Genomic DNA, 15,470 nt, shown 5'->3' on the forward strand with positions numbered 1-15,470 from the left:
GCGCTATCCACCCTTTGTACGATCGGGCCCTGGTTGAAATTTTCAGATATTTGTTTTATAAGAGAAAGGAGTTGAAAGTCGAGATTTGCCGCGCATCAAAGCGAATATTCGCCAAAGGCGAAGTGAATATCGGCGAATATTTACCGAGACGCGAGTCTTCTAGCGGCGAGGTAAATATTCTCCATATTCACTGAGCCTGAGGCGAAAAATTGAAACTTTTAGTTTTCGTGACAAATTCGCGTAAAACTTTTAGCAAAACTTTTAGCAAAACGTTTGAGCCATACTTCGTTGCCTTTTTAGTATTGATAGGAATGGCGTTTACTTTCATTTTTTCAATTTCCTCATCGGAAATTGTAGCAAAACGACTCAATATTGCGCGATTTAGAGGTGAATATCGTACAATATTCACCTCCAATTAACCAATGAGCGCGCGCGTTCTTAGGAAGTACACAAGTTGGTATATGCTAAATTAGATTGCACTAAAACTATAACAAATATATAACTTTTTAGAAATTTGACAAAAAATTTTGTTTTGTTAAAATGCAATTTTGGCCGACTTTTTTTTTTGATAAACTAATTATTGTAGTGCTCATGTATATGCTCAATTTGTTGCTATGGTTTCAAAGGTTTTTTCATTAGAACGCAACAACGTGTAATAGATCAACATTAGCTTTCAATTGGTCCCTGCCCTCATCCAATCAATTAGCAGGAAAACCTATAGACTGTCTGTCCATTAAAATAATTATTTACTTCTTCGTTTGATTACTGTCTAACGATCATTGTCCTTTAACACAAAGTCTGTCTTCTTTGATAGTAAGATTTTTTCTTTCATGATGGGGATATTAACTCGAAGAAAATTACAAAAACTGTCGTTAATCGTTCTGGCAGCCTTGTCTCTGTATTTTACGTTATCGATTGTTTTTCACAAGAAGTATTGGTGGCAATCAAGAGATTTCGAATTATACAACAATTTTAGTGAACTCTTTGGAAATACAAACAAAAGTTTCGAAGATTTTCAAGAAGGAGAAGACGGCATGAAAAAAGCTGAAGAAAGTCGAGAGCGAAATTCCGGGAGCGGCTTGAAGGAGGAGCTAAGGAAAAGTAGTGAAGATACGAAGATTTTGATTAATCCGAATGATGGTTTAGTAAATGTTTCAGTAAATAATCAAACAGATTATTTATTCTCCGATATTAAATCCCATAAAAATGGTAATATAAGAGATGAAGATCATTTACGAAAGATAAAGCTGGTGAACACGAACAACGAAATCCCGCAGGAAAACTCCGACGTCCCGAAAGGTAGAGGTCTTCAAATTCATTTTTGGCGCGGGATTGCCTTACCCAATCTAAAGGCGCTCTGCAACCATCCGTTATTTCCCAAGGGTCCAAGCGAAATATCTATTATAGCTAAGTTGGAAGTACAACGGAAGGAAAATTATTTTGCTCAGCAAATATTCGGTTATCTGCATCCCTCGGTTTCAGGCATGCACACATTTGCAGTGGCATCAGATGATAACTCAGAAGTCTGGCTACGTGAGGAGTGTAGCAAGCGGCAAGATGCAGTCAAGATATGCTCTGTAGAGGAGAAGGGTGACGACCTCGTTTGGACAAGCGCAGGAGAATTTGATAAATACCCCTTGCAGAAATCAAAACCCATGTATTTAGAAAAGGGGAAAAAGTATTATCTTGAGGTTCTGCATATGCAGAGCGGTGCTAATGATATTCTACAAGTTGCTTGGCTCCAGCCTGAGGCTACTAATTTCACAATTATTGATTATAGAAGTACAACATTGGTTAATAACGGGTCTTTAAACGCATCCGTGCGAATTGGAAGTGGTATAATTGGAAGTGAGGCATGTACTGGGTTGGCTGAACACCACCACCTTAGGACAGGAAAGACTCTCACCATAGATAGGCCCAGTTATATCGAGCATAAACAGCTAGAGGATGCTTTGCCTGTCTGTCCCTATAGACCTGGATATCTAAACCGAGCAGGACCGTTACCAGCAGGACAATGGTACTTCATACGTAAATATCGCGTACCTACCTACTGTTATCCATGGATTGTCTATCCAAAAGTCTCCGGACTACAATTCTATAAGGACTATCCATTGGAGTACAAAGAGGCTGATAGCATAGTGAAAGAGTACATGAATAAAGTAGAGAAGAAATATCCCGGGTAAGTTGACTAAGGGGCGTGGACATGGGGATAACCCTCCTTTGGCATTATTTGGCCACCCAGACCAATGAAAAGGTTCAAAACCTAAAGGGACCGGATCGGACCCAGACCCCGCTTTCCTTCCCCCTCCCTTCCCTTAGAAATGCTGTCTACGCCTACAAGTCTTATCTTAACTTCAGTCACATCCTTGTCATATACTATATTAATATACGCCTATCGCCTAGTCTCTTTTGGCTTCGACGCCCTTTTTTGAATTAGGTGTATATCAGTTTGGAAAATTCTCCTAATTTCCATTTCAATATCTGCCTAAGGGGCTTTAAATCACTAGTTTCTAGGTCGAGTGACTGCATGCACACCAAGCCCAACGTGTTCGACGGAATTAATATAAATGAATTGCTTACTTCAATTGTTAGTTTCCCTCAAACACGATATTACCGGAAGTGACGTCTACTTATAGTAACCAATTAAGCTTGGGTTTGGGGGATCCACGAAAGAGCAGTAGAAAACTGCTACACAACTGTCTTAACCATTATAAACTTCCATGTTTCAGAGTGTACAAGGTAAACAATATCATAAAAGTCGAAAAAAAGGAAGATAATGACAAAGGAGCAAGATATCTTGTCGAAGTCAACGTTACAAACCACAGCAACAAATCCACCTGTGTCATTTCCGAGTACATCTACAAGAACTTAACCTCTAAAGCTCTGTACTACCCAGGAAATCTCCAATGGCAACGACAAGCTAAGATAGCTATCATAATGAGCATACGAAATCAAGGCGTTTGGATGCGGCATTTTTTAGACAATCTGGAAGAAATCTATGTCAGTACCGGTGAAAAGAATGCCAGTCTGATCGTGTTTGATTACGAAAGCAATGATATTGACTTAGATGAAGAAATGAAATCGCGTCAGTTGCCCCCTCACATGATCATCAGACAACCAGGGACGTATTCTCGTTGTCAGTCGATGAACGCAGCAGTTAGAATGGTTAAAGATCCTCATACTATTGTATTTACTTTGGACTTGCATTTGGAGATACCGAATACCATATTCGACGAAGTTAGAAAGGTAGGGCTATTGTATAAAAAAAAGTGAAAATAGAACTTTATTGACAAACTTTAAAGATATATATAAGCTGCATGTTGAATAAATAAATTAATTAATTTTGATAAAAAAAGAAGGAAAAAAAATGTAAGTAGCTTTGGTTTCAATTGACTTTGACATTCAAGCGAGATAAATGGGTCAATATAAGTACGAACCTGACCTACTTGCCTAAGTGCTGATCTCTGTAATGTTGTATCCTTTAGTTTATCAAAGTGATTGACAACAATTTATTTCTCTTGTCATACATGCGTATGGTAACTTAGGAACACTTTTGGAAAAAATGTTATGATCTACACGAAGTAACTTATTATTAGTTTATTGTGGACATACCCCCTATCATACCACCCTTCTTTAACAATAACTTGTCATTCTTGGTAGAGTTTGGGCTGCCTATGATTTAACGTTACTATAATGACTTTTTCTTTATTCTGGTAGCATTGTTTCGAGGGAAGAAGCGTCTACTCTCCAGTCATCATCAGACTAAGCCCCGGCCACTCCCCAGTGGATCCTAATGGTTTCTGGGAACAACAAGGGTATGGCCTGATAGCCATGTACAAGTCAGATTGGGATCGAATTGGTGGTCTAGACGAAGAGAAGTTTAAAAACAAATGGGGTGGAGAAGACTGGGATATAATGGAGAGGGTCGTGGGGGCTGGTATGGAGTACGAACGCGTGCGAGAATTCAAGATGTTTCACTTCCATCATTCTAAAAAAGGCATGTGGACTGGTGACGAGGATATTAAAAAGGAAAAGGATCCATTTTCGACTTGAACGTGAACCTTGGATGGGATATTTCCATCATTCTAAAAAAAAAGGCACGTGAACTGGTGACTAGGATATTCAAAAGGAAACATACATGTCCAGAATACACGAACTGATACGGATGGTAAAAGCTGGTTTACCATCGGTACAGTTGGTGAAAGTAATTAATATGAAAGATTCACGAATTCATTATCAAAGTCATCAAAATTCAGATGCACGCGTCAATCAGTTCAATTGGTCACCCTTTGGTAAAGCTTGCGTGTTCATATTAGAACTGGTCACCCTTTGGTAAACATAAATATTCATAAGACATCAAACCTTACATCCCCCTGTTTCAGGGCTTACCAATGGTACCGTTGGTACAGTTGGTACCGTTGGTGGTACCGTTTTCAAATCATGAAGACACATATATTCATCGAACACAACAACTAATACACGAGAAAATATACGATCGGATCCCGTAGGAAAACATTATGATCCATTTTCCACTTGAAAGAGAACCTCAGATGAGGCATTTAATCAAATAAGGAAAAAGATACCCGATACCAGCATTACATTTATATTTTATTATTTGCGCATCTTTCATACCAACTTTAACGTTAATTCTGCGCACAGGTTGACAGTAACTCACATTACAGAAAAAGACGTGAGTTAGTGAGGAATGAACAAACTTTGTTTTGAGAGGGTAAAATACTTTACAATCTGGTAATGGTAAGCCTGGACGACGAGAAATTTTAAAGTATGTATATAAGAATTAAATTACTCAAGCCAGTGAGAATTTTAAGAAAAGTATACCAAGTTTTAAGTTGTTATTCGTCTCTATTCCTCGACTACAGCTTGTACTGAGGCTCTCTCAATGCGGTCTAAGATTTCGGAGTAAACACCTGTCATCTACAAATAATCAGATAAAAGTAGTAAAATACTTCAACTAATATAAGTATGTCATAGCTTTAAAAGAATCGCTGACAAGTTATTATCTACGATGACTAAATTATGCGATGCCGTACAGACTTTACTAGCTCAATAAAGACTTGATGATGAAATTTTATCGAACCTTGAAACAACCTCTTGGCCGATCAAAGTCAATGCAAGGCTATATAGATCTACTATTACACTAGTATCAAGGAAGGTCTAAATGATTGTAATCACCTTAGATTCGTAGTTGTTTTTAAAGCCATTCAACTGCTGCAATAGTCGCATAGCTGTTGCGCACCACTTCTCGGCAGCTTTGAGCCGACCAGAGCTATATTATGATAAGAGAAATGAATAGGTGTTTACATGAGAACAGGCTGAGAAAAGACTGATGGTTTGCGAACATCCCAAAGAAATTTAAAATGACAAAGACATACATGGTGGCCATATTGGTGGTATAAACAAAGACAGCTGATCTGAGAAAAAAGTCAATCAAAATCCAAAAACTTTTGCAAAACTGATGCGTCACTTTTCCTTTTGAAATTATGGATTCTTAGGCCACCAAATGAAAAGAAAAAAAAAACGTTGCTGATGAGCCGTTGATAACAGTGGCGCATTAATTAGTTCTTTATTTTTATTGGAATGGCGGACATGTTTTTATCTTTTCCTGGTCAAATTTCGCAAGCTTCATTGCACTTAAGTTTTGCAGTGACCTTATTTCTACTCACTCCACACCAGGTGGAGGAGGTTAAGTAGCAATCTTTTTTTTGAATACCACCAAAATTACCGTGAGGACGTAACGTAGTTTTCTGGCAAATGGATGTTTATTTTATAACAACGCGTTTCGTGGAATCAAGTACCTAAATAGATGAATCCCGCAGTTCCATGCTTTTGTCATCAGCCATATAGCTTCCATTTCCGGGTAGGTTGCCTGAAACCAGTCGATTGAAAAGTTTTCTTTTAACATTGAAAAGGAATCACGTTAAAAGGTAAACCGCATAATTGTCAAGATTGCAAACTGTTAGCAAGAGATTATACACTATGTAGAACTGAGTTAACTTTATCGTGGATGATGTTCGGCAAATGATTTGAAGTTGTTGGGATGATAGACTACTAATTCTTTTCCTCCCTAAACAAAAATCAACTTCTAAATTCTAAGTTCGATCTATCGGCTTCCTTATCAATTGGGTTGCAAAACATGTTAGGCATTAAGCCTTCCAGCCTTAAATGCATTAGACTTTTAGGTTGAATAAGATCTAGTTTATCTCGGTGACTGAGAATTGCACATATTAGACTCATACACATGTGATATTCACTCATTAAATAGATACTAGACCATTTGTTATTGCATTCTGACCTTTTCATTGTCATCTATACATTCTAGTATCTCCTGATAGATACCCCAGGCCTCCTCTTTACTGTTGGCGTCACTACTGCTACCAGCGTTTAGAGACATCTCAATGAGACTGTGATAAACCTTACTAAACATAGAAAAAGACATATGAAACATCAGACTCAATAGGCGCAACTGGTTTAAATCTAATAGTTGAATTATTGATTATCATAACGATTGAGAAAAACTGATTGGGCTCTTTGCTCTATTATATGCGGCGCAATGCTAAGCGATCTCTGGCACAGGTAGCCCAAGCAATCTTCTTTTTAATTTTACGTATTTTTCGACACATTACGCCCATGCATTCACTACAATAACCAAGTACTCAAGGGTGTTGCTTGGGCTGCCTGTGTCTCTGTCATGGTTGGCTTTACCATAAATTAACTAGGTAGGGTGTCATAATACGTTCACATATTGTTAATACATTGAAAACGAGACTCTACCTCAGTTTGTTGAAGTCTACACTGTTTGAAGTCTTGTGCTTCTTCACCGCAAGGCGAAGTGACTTCATACTGATGTCTTTATAGAAGGCAGGCGGTTCGACTGCTAGTGCTACAATGCGAAAAGAGAAACTATGTTAGCAGAGCAATCCACAAGGAATTTAAATTCGATGAACACGATTGCTATAACAATTCTAAAATTCTGCAGTACTCCTTTTCAAACGGGTCTTAACTAGCTAAGGAAATTATATTTTATTACAAAAGGAAGGAAAATGATAGTGAAGTAGTGAATATATGGAAGTCTCACTGGTTGCCTGCGCACCTATGCTTATATCAGAATGGATGCATCAAAACCTGGCAAATTACCTGCTAAAGTTTCGAACGTCTTGGCTTCACAATATGGTAGTGCTATTGCCTTCTGAAGGCATGACTCCAGACTAGCGTCACTTTCTCCCAGTTTTGCCTTCGCTTCGAATTCATAGAGTGTCAACAAGATGGCGATATCATCTGTAAGTGTACCATAAACAATGAACGTTAAAGAAAGGAGAACATAAACATGATTTCCAGACTAATGGGACCTCGCGCGGGGTACATTTATCGTATGTCCAAGAGAGAAAAAAATTGGTTTATGATTCTTTGTGAAGCTTGAATGTAAGGCTACCCAGCATCATGGCTGCCGTATGATAATGACCCATGAAAGTGACTGCCTCTAACTATGATACGTCTATAAATAAAAACCTTGGTTCATGAACATTTTTTCATTCATTCACTCTAAAGAACTTAAATGCGAGGTTACCAAGCCAATATGGCTGCCGTATGGCCCATAGAAGTAACTAACCCAGGTACGTTTATGATGGCTGTCCTTACCACGCCCTGATACCTGTCTCCCGGCGTTGATTCGTCTACAAAGATCACGACAGGCCTGTATGTGTGTTAAAGCCTGTTTGAGCACATTTTTCTGAATAGAAACAAAAGTTGCTATCAGTAGGCTGTAGGGAATATTTTTTGTTTTGGAATAGTGTTTATGGATTTGAAGTAAAAATAGATTTTAAATATAGGTAGCAAAGTGATAAGGTAGTAAAATAGTAAAATAGTAGTGAAATAGTAAAATGCGTTCAAACGATTAAATACTTTATAACCAAATCAGATTTCTAAGAACTAGTATCAGGAGCAAAGTTTTTCATTTTGTGTCCAAAGTGGTACTCTTTTCGTAGGGCAGGATGATGGGGATTGAATCTCTCTCAACCCTGCCATTGAATGAATCTTCTTTTTTAAGCCTCTGCATTATGGCCTCAGTTTAATACGGTTACCTTTTCCTCGTCCTCTGGAATTTCCTTGGCAATTTGTAAGGACGCAGCTGCTGCCATTAATAGACAGTTCTTCTGTCTTGTCATGTTGGTTCCATCGACTGGACAAAGATCAGCAAACTAAAACGAATAAGATGAAATTCGCATGACAATCAAACCAATAGACCAAGCTAGGTTCATACCATTCCCTTGAGTAGTATGTCGTTGTTTGCTGCAACCTCTTGCGAAGAGTTACTGACGCACCTTGTGACAAATCGTGAAAAATTCACGCATCTCTTGACTGGCTTCTGAACTTTCTAATGCCATGTTCCAAGCTATTTGAAGTAACAAAATTATACAACTAAGAAGTTTTTTTTGTTGAAGGGAAACCAAATTTCATTCATATAATTAACAGTCGTTGCCTTCCCTCCTTTTTTATTTTTATTTTTGTGTTATCGTTGTTTTTTTTTTTTTTTTTTTTTTTTTTTGATGATAATATTGGTTTTATAACCTGTGTTGAGACACGACTGCAAAAAATGAAATATTCTTTATGCAGACTGTGAGACTCGTAAACCCAAAGTTAAAACTTTAATTGATTGATGATGGTATTACCAATTTTCATAAACCAGGTTGCTTCTGCTTGCACTTGAGCAGTGTCGCCATAAAGTGACATTTGATTTACGCGCTCCAATGCTGAAATTAAAAAGAATAAGTGAAGGGATGGAATATGGCTAAAAAATAGAACTTAAATAACGATTGTCTGTGTGTACATTACCTGTTTTTAAGTAGAAAAGGATAGAGCTGAGATCTCTCCTACATTAATATAATCAAACATACAAATAGCAATTTGTTAGTAGGGATTGCTTACGCATCGGATTACTTTACAAATTTTATGAAATAAGGAATCGTGTATTTTTGTTTTTATGTACTTTTTTCCATTCAAATATCTTTGGATATGTTTCTCTATCAATACACTGTATTGTAAGCCGATAGTTCTCAAGACAGTGAAAGGAAGTAAAAACACTACTGAAATGACATTGAGCAGAAATTGCGGTGTTAGGAGGGAAAATACTACGCCTGAAGGGGAAAAAATACCCGCTTGATAATACAATCATCTCTGAGTGCTTACCTTTTCTCATTCTCGCATAACGTCAGCCTCAGGCGAATGAGACACCTATAATGGAAAAGAAGATTTTCCACGTTTAGCACAAAGCTAAAAAGCACTTAGTATACAGCGCTCAGTTCCGTATGAGTCGGAAATGTACACTAATGAATTTCGTTGCATTAATGGCTTTCCATTTTCTTGAATCCTTCAATTACACTGCGATAGTGACTGTTAGGTTAAATTTGGATTGGCTACAGCTCGCCTACGAATTCGTCAGATTTTTCAGTCACTTTCTTTATAGTGCGCATGCACCTCACTTTATGGGAGTTTCTACTGGAAATTATCTTCAGTTAAATATAACATAGATATTTTTTCTTCCATTCTCGCTTTCTCTCAGTCCGAGAAACAATCTGTGGCAACATTTTTTTATATTGCTACTTGTAAGAAAAACCTTCCTTCTGAATATATTTTAACCATTGATTTCTTCTCTCAAATCCTTCCTACCGTATCGAAGTGATGACCTGTTTTGTACTTGATGACGTCTGTATCAGGCTTTCCAGAGCTCGAACTGCCACGTCACGGTTGTTTTGCTTTGTTTGTTTTTTAACAGAACAAAATAATCAATATATTGCACTGGTTTAGAAATGTCCTATTTTTTTATTGGATGCATAATAAATGATGCCTAAGTACGGAAACTCACCTCCAAAGATAATTGAGCCGCAAGGCAAATGAGTGCGTGCGTATCATCAGATTCAGTCATGACGTCACTATTCTGAGACTGAGGAGCTACTTCTTTCATTTTGGAAATGGCTTGGATAGCTGAAATACAGGAAATCAGTAGCGTAAATCAAATGCTAGAGCATTTATTAATAGAGATAATTATAGACCATTTGCACATTGACTGCATATTCTTTACTAGAACTACCAGAATGCTTTGCAAATATTCTCATTCTTATCATTGCATCATAATTGTATTTGTTAAACTAAACTAATAATGAAACAAATGGTGGTAAAAATAATGTAGCGAACAGAATTGCGCAAAGGATTCTAGTAGTTGCAATATCGTTTTACATTGCAAGTCAAATCGATGGACAGTTCTTAAAGAAGAGCCGTTGCAACAATGAAAGGTCATGAGAGAATCTCACAATTTACTAAAGAACTGATTAGGCTTTTAAAGTAGCCAAACAAGATAAAACATTCTTACCTTTTTCGTCCTCTCCTTGCAGTAATGCGATTTTGAACTGGAAGAAATGCGTGATTGGTGACTCAGGTTCGATGCGATGCGCCTCTACTGCCGCTTCTTTGGCCTAAAAACGGATGGGCAATACTTCAACTTAGGCTCAAGGTTTTTGATGACATTGCTCGAAACTTCTTTCTAGCACCCCATCTTATGCAACAATGACCAGTAAGACCTGGTAAACCGTGACCGTGCCGCCTGCCAAACTTTTTTTACACGTATGACATTTACTCTATTTGTAAGCAACGCTAGAGTCATGCAATGATGATATTTACCTTGACGTAATCTCCAAGCATAATGAGACATGAACACTTGTTTCTCTGTAGATATAATGTTATGTGACATAATACATTTAATAATTTTTCAATTATACTTGAGAACGGCCAACAAGTGTGCACCCATTGTGACGCCTACAATACAAACGAGAGACACGGCTCCAAAAATTGAGCTTGATTATATCACTGTCAAAAGGGATTGACCCGTTTTAAAGTATCCACCCTCCATCAAATATCTAGGCTTTTACTTCGACCCAATGAAGGTCTGCAGGTTTTCAACTATATACAGGATTAACGACAAGAACACAGGTTTCCCAGATTCACTATTGTTGAATAAAAACACTAGTAGATATTACCACAATAAATCAGTCTCTGCAATCAATACGTACCAGTAATTTTGCCAGATTCTTGTTGCCCTCCATCTCTTCTGAAGTGAATAAACTCTGAGAATAGTTATACCATGCCAAGGCTTCTTGGTATTGTTTACTCTATTAAGAAGTAAAAGAAAAATTGATGACGATATAGGAACTTTTGTTAGACGTTCTTCTATTCACCTACTAGATTGCATTACTTACATCGTACATAGTAGCTGCCTGTTCCCATAAATGAATGTGGAACATCTTGCGCATCTCAGCATCTAGTGGTCTTCCTGTGTTGTGGCCTAAAGAAAAGTTTCACATTCGCAAGTTTTATTTCATAGAATCAAAAGATATTGCGGAGTTGATTCATCTTTCTTTGTTTTTTGTTTTTTTTCATTACTACCTGTTATGCAATCTTCGACTAGTTCTTTAGCTTCTTGAGTCTGTTTGTTGCTAAGAAGCAGCTCCTGATTATCCACATAAAACAATATTTAGTAATTTATTTAAACTTAGCATCAAAAGGTGATGCCAAAATACGCAAACCCCAGAAAATCATATTAAAACTGTCTTACCAGGTGCGCAAGTTGTATTTTAGCCAAGTCAGGTGAGTTCTGAAATCTACTGGCAAGCATCCTTAGGCAATCAAAAGCAGTTTCTGTCCTGCAAGTATGATAGAATGAGAGCCACTCATGTGATAGCCACTGGCTATTAAGTGCTACCCTCGCCAAACAATGATTTTACAGAGCTTAGTCTAATAGTATTCTGGATAATGAATCAAACGCTAACGTTCATGTTATCTTCACCTTTTGTACTGGTTGGCAAGCTGAACAATGTTTAAGCCCATTTGAACGTTCAAGTCTGGGTGACGCAACGCCTCTTCGAGAACTGTTGATTTATGAATATAAACCATCTTGGGTTAATAAAGAGAAACGATCGTTCTAATGAGCACAACTAGACTTATCACATAAGTAGAGCGATGGAAACGAAAACATCAGGGTATGAATGCTTCTAAATTTTGATTAACTGTAAGTAAATCAAGTCTGTTCTTCTAATAGTGATATGTTACTTTCAGTTTTAGGTATGCCAGCACTTTGCTCGTTAGTACCTGGCTGTAATGAAGATGTAGGCGTTTCTCCTATCATTAGTAGCTCGATCTTCAGATAGTGCCCTGCAGGGTGTGGATACTCCTAAAACAGGTGAGATATGAGATAAAATTAAGATAACGAAATTTATCTCCTAGAAAATATGAAAATTAAAAGTGTTGTCTTCTAATCCCCTCTGGTTTTGAGTCGCATACTTACCGAGTTTGCGAGACCTGAAAAGAAAAAGAGTGAAAGAACATGAAGTAACATAAATGTTAAAAATAGTTGTAAAAAAGGTAAAATTACATTAAACTAAAACGTCTCTCTCTCGCGCGCGCCTTTTCTTTTCCTCTATTCTAGAGGAGATTTTTTATGTCAGGTATACTTACCAACCGCATTTAGAGCTTTCTGTAGGTGTTCTTTCTTGTCCCAATCAAGGTACACACGAGCCATTAGTCTTAACGTGATAGCCTACTCAAAAAACAATGCACATCAAGATCTCCGCTAGTCTCGAGTGATTTATTCTTGTACTCTGAGAGCATAGGTTCTTTTCTACCTCTTTTACTATAACTATTTCAGTGTGTGCAACCATGTGACTCAAAATCCCTTGATATGAATAACAATGAAACAACCGCCATCTTGCTTGATCAAACAAGAGAATGCTGGAATGCTTTGAGTATTGTCAACCAACATGGCGCATATGACGTAACATGGTCATGCTCTATATGTATAATACAAAATGGCTCACAAGGGTCTATCACTGAATGTCATCATGCAGTTACCTGTTTTTTGTTCCCCACCGGCTTTTTCCCCTTTCCAAACTCATAACTTTCTCTGAAAAAGGAATAAAAATCGAATACCGACGTTCGGAAATTATGCGCAAATGCTATGTGATGCCAAAAAGCTCATCTGGCTGATTGTGCGGAGCGGAAACTAAACACCATCAGTCGTGTGGTTTCTGTTGAATCAAGTGATCTATGAATAGCGTACTTACTTTAGCCATTCAATGGAATTTCTGTATTCCCTGCCGTGATAAGTGCTGACGCCAAAGTTATAGCACAAAATGGCCAACCTTGCATTCTGAAACAAATATGAGTTGTTATGATAAAGATATAGTCATTGAATTCGAAAACAGGATAAACGTACATATCTGGAAGAAAATGGTGGAAAGCCGGTGGGTTCATAAGTGGAGCTGTATCCCACTGGCTGAAGCTTTTCGTATTCTTTTTTCATTATCATTAGTATCATTGGAGCAAACATACTGAATGTGCGCTTTGTTTTCGAGCGAAAACAAGACAAACAAATAGCGGCCGTGATAGTGCCTTTTTACGAACACTTGTTAACTGATAGAAATACAAGATACCTCTTTTGTAAGCCGATGCAACATTTCCTTTGCCTGGTTTACATAAATATGAGCTTTGGCATCCTGTGACATGTGAAAAACCTTGATACACAAAATCAAAAAGTACACCTTTTAGTTTTCTTGGGGTGGAATTTGCATTTCATTTTCGCCACTTGGCTTATAATCTATCAAAGCTGTAGATTTTAACATACCGCTTCAGCTCGATAGCAGTGGACACTGAACATGTATTGTTCACTTTCAAGTCGTTGCCTTTCTTGGTCTGACGTAATGTTTTCTTGTCCCGGTTTTGACCATATGTCGTTAAGGCTGTTCCAACACTGGTAACATAAGTGGAATATGACTTACTTTTTGTTACATATGATTCACACTTCAAAACAGAAACGATCTTTTTGAACTTAATTCTTAATGTATGTTTGATTTGTTAGGGTTAATTGTTAGGGTTCTTTGCCCCCAATACTCTCCTCTTGTCCTTCGTTAGGGTGGGCCCGTCGGCCAATATATGTTTGGGACCATGCGAATAAAAAAAATTGTTTTTCATTACATTTAGTTGTGTTTAGTGGCTAGTAGAGAATCATAATCGAGATTCGCACCTCTGTAGCCAGCTGGAGGGAATTCTCAGCCATTGAATAATCTTCACACTCTGAAAACATTAAAATATAATTTGTTGAACAGAAAAATGAGGTGCACTTTATTGAATTTCAAAGGCATCTATTTTGGTTTAGCATGCAATGTACACTAAGATGTAAAGAAGCCAATTCAGTATTAAATCCTTTTCTTAACTTTATTAGATAAACAAAACAATCAATCATCGTGATTTTATAACATCAATGTGAGTTACTGACTTTCTTGTACTCACCAAGCCATGCTTTGCCTGTCTTTGCTGCCATCTAATTTATGTTCGTAAAAATAATTTTATTAAATCCTAATAAAATTAACTCCTCAGCAGCATATCAAGGATTTCTATGGGGGCTACTCCCCACTAATTCAAACGAAAAAAACCCTTCCTCCAAACAGAAACACATGCGCGTATAAATAACCCTGACGGTATTAGGAAGAGGGTCAAAAGACCCCTGGATACGCCCTGTCGATAGATTTTCAAACCAATTGTTTTTGATGGAGGGAAATTAGAAAAAGAGTCTCAAAACTTGAACGCTAAAGTTTGGACGAATAATATTATAATAATTGATACTTATTCATGTCTTACGTTGAGGGTCATTTCAATAGTGTAGAAGGACCTTCTTCAAATGACCCTCTATCGTGAGACAAATGAAATGTTTCCACGTCTTGCTTACCACTAATTGTTTGCGATAAGTGTGTTCAGTTGTGTCACATGCGTTAGCCAAAAAGGATAAGTTACAAGCTGCATGTCTCACTAAATAAACAAGAAAAAATAATTTCAACAACGTTTGAGGTTTTCAAGATATATTTCTGTTGTTAAACATCAATAATGAACTTACGTCTTGCATTCACAGTCTTGCTGTTTTTACCGGCAGCTTTCATCGCAACAGCCAGATTCCATAATGTGACGGCACAAGTATGGATTTGAATTAACAATGAATTGTGCTCTTTTCCTTCAAAATTCAAGCCATTGATGTCTTGTACGAGGCTGGCTATTCGGTCAGCAAGCTCTGAAGAACGACCAGGATTTTGCTGATTTTGACCGAGCTCCTTTACCAGTGCTGTCGAAAAAATAGTTGAGAGTTTTTAAGGGTTTAATAACTAAAAATAAGGTGACTTAAAAATACAATTATAGAATAAGAAATGCTTGTTTCAGTTCTTCAATCTAACTTTGCAACTTGTTGATATTCTTCGATATTTCTTCGCTATCTGCCTTGTTAGGAAATTCCATTATTGCTGGTTGAAATCAAAGATTCAAAGACAAACTGAAATAACAGGTACATAAATAAATGTTAATAGAACTCATTCTTAATCATTGTCGACTTTTTTTAAATCTTTTTTTACAGGATTTCAAGC

At 37.3% G+C, this 15,470-nt stretch overlaps 2 protein-coding genes across 2 annotated transcripts; one reads left to right on the forward strand and one right to left on the reverse strand.

Moving 5' to 3' along the window:
• The first annotated feature begins 833 nt into the window (after positions 1–833).
• Positions 834–4,589, forward strand: LOC116290705 (beta-1,4-N-acetylgalactosaminyltransferase 3-like). The gene is made up of 3 exons (XM_031697807.2): positions 834–2,179; positions 2,730–3,246; positions 3,718–4,589. The coding sequence occupies exons 1-3, from the start codon at positions 834–836 to the stop codon at positions 4,051–4,053; spliced, it is 2,199 nt and encodes a 732-aa protein (XP_031553667.2). The 3' UTR covers positions 4,054–4,589.
• A 210-nt stretch (positions 4,590–4,799) lies between these two features.
• On the reverse strand, positions 4,800–15,345 carry LOC116290704 (testis-expressed protein 11-like). Its single transcript, XM_089038138.1, has 32 exons — positions 15,285–15,345; positions 14,954–15,175; positions 14,789–14,868; positions 14,353–14,383; positions 14,087–14,136; positions 13,688–13,813; positions 13,128–13,213; positions 12,916–12,967; positions 12,523–12,604; positions 12,353–12,366; positions 12,157–12,238; positions 11,855–11,936; positions 11,624–11,711; positions 11,455–11,518; positions 11,268–11,353; positions 11,082–11,180; positions 10,693–10,737; positions 10,385–10,487; positions 9,881–9,999; positions 9,685–9,770; positions 9,205–9,249; positions 8,851–8,888; positions 8,688–8,768; positions 8,340–8,410; positions 8,100–8,216; positions 7,657–7,747; positions 7,156–7,296; positions 6,793–6,901; positions 6,314–6,437; positions 5,817–5,887; positions 5,194–5,287; positions 4,800–4,935 (listed from the first exon to the last, which is right to left on the reverse strand). The coding sequence occupies exons 1-32, from the start codon at positions 15,343–15,345 to the stop codon at positions 4,864–4,866; spliced, it is 2,712 nt and encodes a 903-aa protein (XP_088894264.1). The 3' UTR covers positions 4,800–4,863.
• Between the last annotated feature and the right edge of the window lie 125 nt (positions 15,346–15,470).

Source organism: Actinia tenebrosa, unplaced genomic scaffold, assembly GCF_029948245.1.
Source record: "Actinia tenebrosa isolate PJP-AT-01 unplaced genomic scaffold, QUT_ActTen_1.0 PGA_scaffold5__44_contigs__length_20552954, whole genome shotgun sequence".
Lineage (NCBI taxonomy): Eukaryota > Metazoa > Cnidaria > Anthozoa > Actiniaria > Actiniidae > Actinia > Actinia tenebrosa.